This window comes from Bison bison, unplaced genomic scaffold (assembly GCF_000754665.1).
Source record: "Bison bison bison isolate TAMUID 2011002044 unplaced genomic scaffold, Bison_UMD1.0 scf7180017864377, whole genome shotgun sequence".
Taxonomy (NCBI): Eukaryota; Metazoa; Chordata; class Mammalia; order Artiodactyla; family Bovidae; genus Bison; species Bison bison.
The window spans coordinates 3,856,357-3,859,999 of record NW_011494949.1 but is presented as its reverse complement, the minus strand read 5'-3'; the positions used below and the strand labels follow the sequence as shown (position 1 = coordinate 3,859,999).

General features: G+C 42.7%; 1 protein-coding gene across 1 annotated transcript in view; it reads right to left on the bottom strand.

Moving 5' to 3' along the window:
• The window catches only part of ADAMTS16 (ADAM metallopeptidase with thrombospondin type 1 motif, 16), a 195,796-nt gene that overhangs the window by 75,453 nt on the left and 116,700 nt on the right, over positions 1 to 3,643 (bottom strand). The window contains exon 19 of the mRNA XM_010857145.1: positions 2,319 to 2,457. Within this exon, the coding sequence (XP_010855447.1) occupies positions 2,319 to 2,457 (139 nt within the window). The remainder of the gene's footprint in view (positions 1 to 2,318; positions 2,458 to 3,643) is intronic.

Here is a 3,643-nt window from a genome sequence, read left to right as displayed (position 1 = left end):
GCATTCCTATACACTAATAATGAGAAAACAGAAAGAGAAATTAAGGAAACAATTCCATTCACCATTGCAACGAAAAGAATAAAATACTTAGGAATATATCTACCTAAAGAAACTAAAGACCTATATATAGAAAACTATAAAACACTGGTGAAAGAAATCAAAGAGGACACTATTAGATGGAGAAATATACCATGTTCATGGATTGGAAGAATCAATGTAGTGAAAATGAGTATACTACCCAAAGCAATTTATAGATTCAATGCAATCCCTATCAAGCTACCAATGGTATCCTTCACAGAGCTAGAACAAATAATTTCACAATTTGTATGGAAATACAAAAAACCTCGAATAGCCAAAGCTATCTTGAGAAAGAAGACTGGAACTGGAGGAATCAACCTGCCTGACTTCAGGCTCTACTACAAAGCCACAGTCATCAAGACAGTATGGTACTGGCACAAAGACAGAAATATAGATCAATGGAACAAAATAGAAAGCCCAGAGATAAATCCACGCACATATGGACACCTTATCTTTGACAAAGGAGGCAAGAATATATAATGGATTAAAGACAATCTCTTTAACAAGTGGTGCTGGGAAAACTGGTCAACCACTTGTAAAAGAATGAAACTAGAGCACTTTCTAACACCATACACAAAAATAAACTCAAAATGGATTAAAGATCTAAACATAAGACTAGAAACTACAAAACTCCTAGAGGAGAACATAGGCAAAACACTCTCCGACATATATCACAGCAGGATCCTCTATGACCCACCTCCCAGAATATTGGAAATAAAAGCAAAAATAAACAAATGGGACCTAATTAAACTTAAAAGCTTCTGCACAACAAAGGAAACTATAAGCAAGGTGAAAAGGCAGCCTTCAGAATGGGAGAAAATAATAGCAAATGAAGCAACAGGCAAACAACTAATCTCAAAAATATACAAGCAACTCCTACAGCTCAATTCCAGAAAAATAAATGACCCAATCAAAAAATGGGCCAAAGAACTAAATAGACATTTCTCCAAAGAAGACATACAGATGGCTAACAAACACATGAAAAGATGCTCAACATCACTCATTATCAGAGAAATGCAAATCAAAACCACTATGAGGTACCATTTCATGCCAGTTAGAATGGCTGCAATCCAAAAGTCTAGGAGCAATAAATGCTGGAGAGGGTGTGGAGAAAAAGGAACCCTCTTACACTGTTGGTAGGAATGCAGACTAGTACAGCCACTATGGAGAACAGTGTGGAGATTCCTTAAAAAACTGGAAATAGAACTGCCTTATGATCTAGCAATCCCACTGCTGGGCATACACACTGAGGAAACCAGAATTGAAAGAGACACGTGTACTCCAATGTTCATTGCAGCACTGTTTATAATAGCCAGGACATGGAAGCAACCTGGATGTCCATCAGCAGATGAATGGATAAGAAAGCTGTGGTACATATACACAATGGAGTATTACTCAGCCATTAAAAAGAATACATTTGAATCAGTTCTAATGAGGTGGATGAAACTGGAGCCTATTATACAGAGTGAAGTAAGCCAGAAAGAAAAACACCAATACAGTATACTAACGCATATATATGGAATTTAGAAAGATGGTAACGATAACCCTGTATACGAGACAGCAGAAGAGACACTGATGTATAGAACAGTATTTTGGACTCTGTGGGAGAAGGAGAGGGTGGGATGATTTGGGAGAATGGCATTGAAATATGTATAATATCATATATGAAACGAGTTGCCAGTCCAGGTTCAATGCACGATACTGGATGCTTGGGGCTGGTGCACTGGGACGACCCAGAGGGATGGTATGGGGAGGGAGGAGGGAGGAGGGTTCAGGATGGGGAACACATGTATACCTGTGGCAGATTCATTTTGATATATGGCAAAACCAATACAATATTGTAAAGTTAAATAAAATAAAATTAAAAAAAATGAATGATCTCAAATAATAAAATTACCTTTTAAAAAATCTTATACTAGACAAAAAGGAGAATCCAATTCACTAAACTTTAAGGGCACTTGTGGACATAGCTGAATTAGAAAAGGGAGCCCAAGTTCTCAAGGGACACTTGGGACCACTGCTCAGACACTGCCTCTGGAAGAGTTAAGGAGCCCTGGGGTCCTCATCAGGACAAGATGAGGGTCAGTATATTGTGATGAGGACCAGGGCACGTGATGGGGACCAGGGCACGTGATGGGGACCAGGGCTAGATGTTGAAGACCATGGCAGTGCGTCCCATGGCCCAAAGAGGCCTGGCACCTCTGTGCCCATCACCAGGTCAACTGTGGGATGAGACTTACCTCCTCCACAGGAGACGGAGCACTCGGAGCGGATGGTCACCCACGTGTAGCTGGGCTGGGCTCCAAGCTTCTTCTCAACCTCCAACCTTGGCATGGAGTATTCCCAGGCAATGCCTGGGTTCCTTCCCTGAAACAGAAGCTACAAAATAAAAAAGGGAAAGAGAAAATGAGTTAAAGTAGAACATACAGTAGGTAACTTGGGATTCCCTGGTGACTCAGTTGGTAAAGAATCTGCCTGCAATGTGGGAGACCTGGGTTCGACCCCTGGGCTAGGAAGACCCCTGGAGGAGGGCATGGCAACCCACTCCAGTATTTTTGCCTGGAGAATCCCATAGACAGAGGAGCCTGGCGAGCTAGAGTCGATGGGGTCACATAGAGTTGGACATGACTGAGCCACTAAGCACAGCACAGAACCAACATATAGAAGGTATCTGTTTTAAGCTCTTGAAACATTAGTCATGTCAATAAGAAGATGATCGTAATATTAAACTAGACTCAAATACATCTATAAAAATATATAGACATTTGATTCTTTTGCTGTATGCATATTCCCTTCATAGTCTTTGCAACCTAACAAAGGGATCTGGTTCTTTTCCTGGGTGTTTCCTGGAAAGCCCCAGCCATCCTCCCCAGCTGAGCAAATCAGAAAGTGATACTTAAAAAGCACCTTCACAATTCCTAGTGAGTTCCAAACAACCAACAGTTGAGTGCATCTCATCTCTGCAGGATGGAAGCTAACTCTGAGTCCTTTCTCAGGGGATGGGATGCAGAGATCTTCTGCCTACTGACATGTTCCGTGTGGGCGCAGGAGGAAAGATGCCCTCTCTGGCTGGGCACACCTGTGAGCCATGCTTAGCACATGGAATGGCACTTGGACTCTTCACTTCCTAGCTGGAAACCTGACCACACGGGCCAACTACCTTTTCCTCCTAAAGGTATCTGATCCCTTGATCTCGATGACAGGCTTTTTTGTGTGTGTGTGTGGGGAGAGGGGAGCGTGGAACTTTGCCATTAGCCTGTTACTAGAAATCCCATCTCTGAAGCCTTCACTGCTTCTTAATGGGAAGGCTCAGTGGATAGTCACTGGATCTTCCCTGACTCCCTGGCACCACAGTCCCGTCCCCGACAACACAGCTCAAATCTAGTTGGGCAAGATGCTATAGGACAGGGATAAGCCCTGGACAGATGGCCGCACTGCAGGCCATAGATCTGCTCTTGCACCTGACATCCTGAAATGGGAAACGGGGTTCTCAGTAAGCCTCGATCACTTTCAACCCTGACTGATCTCTGTTTCTCTGTGAGTAATAAAGCTAAAAGGGGCTTCC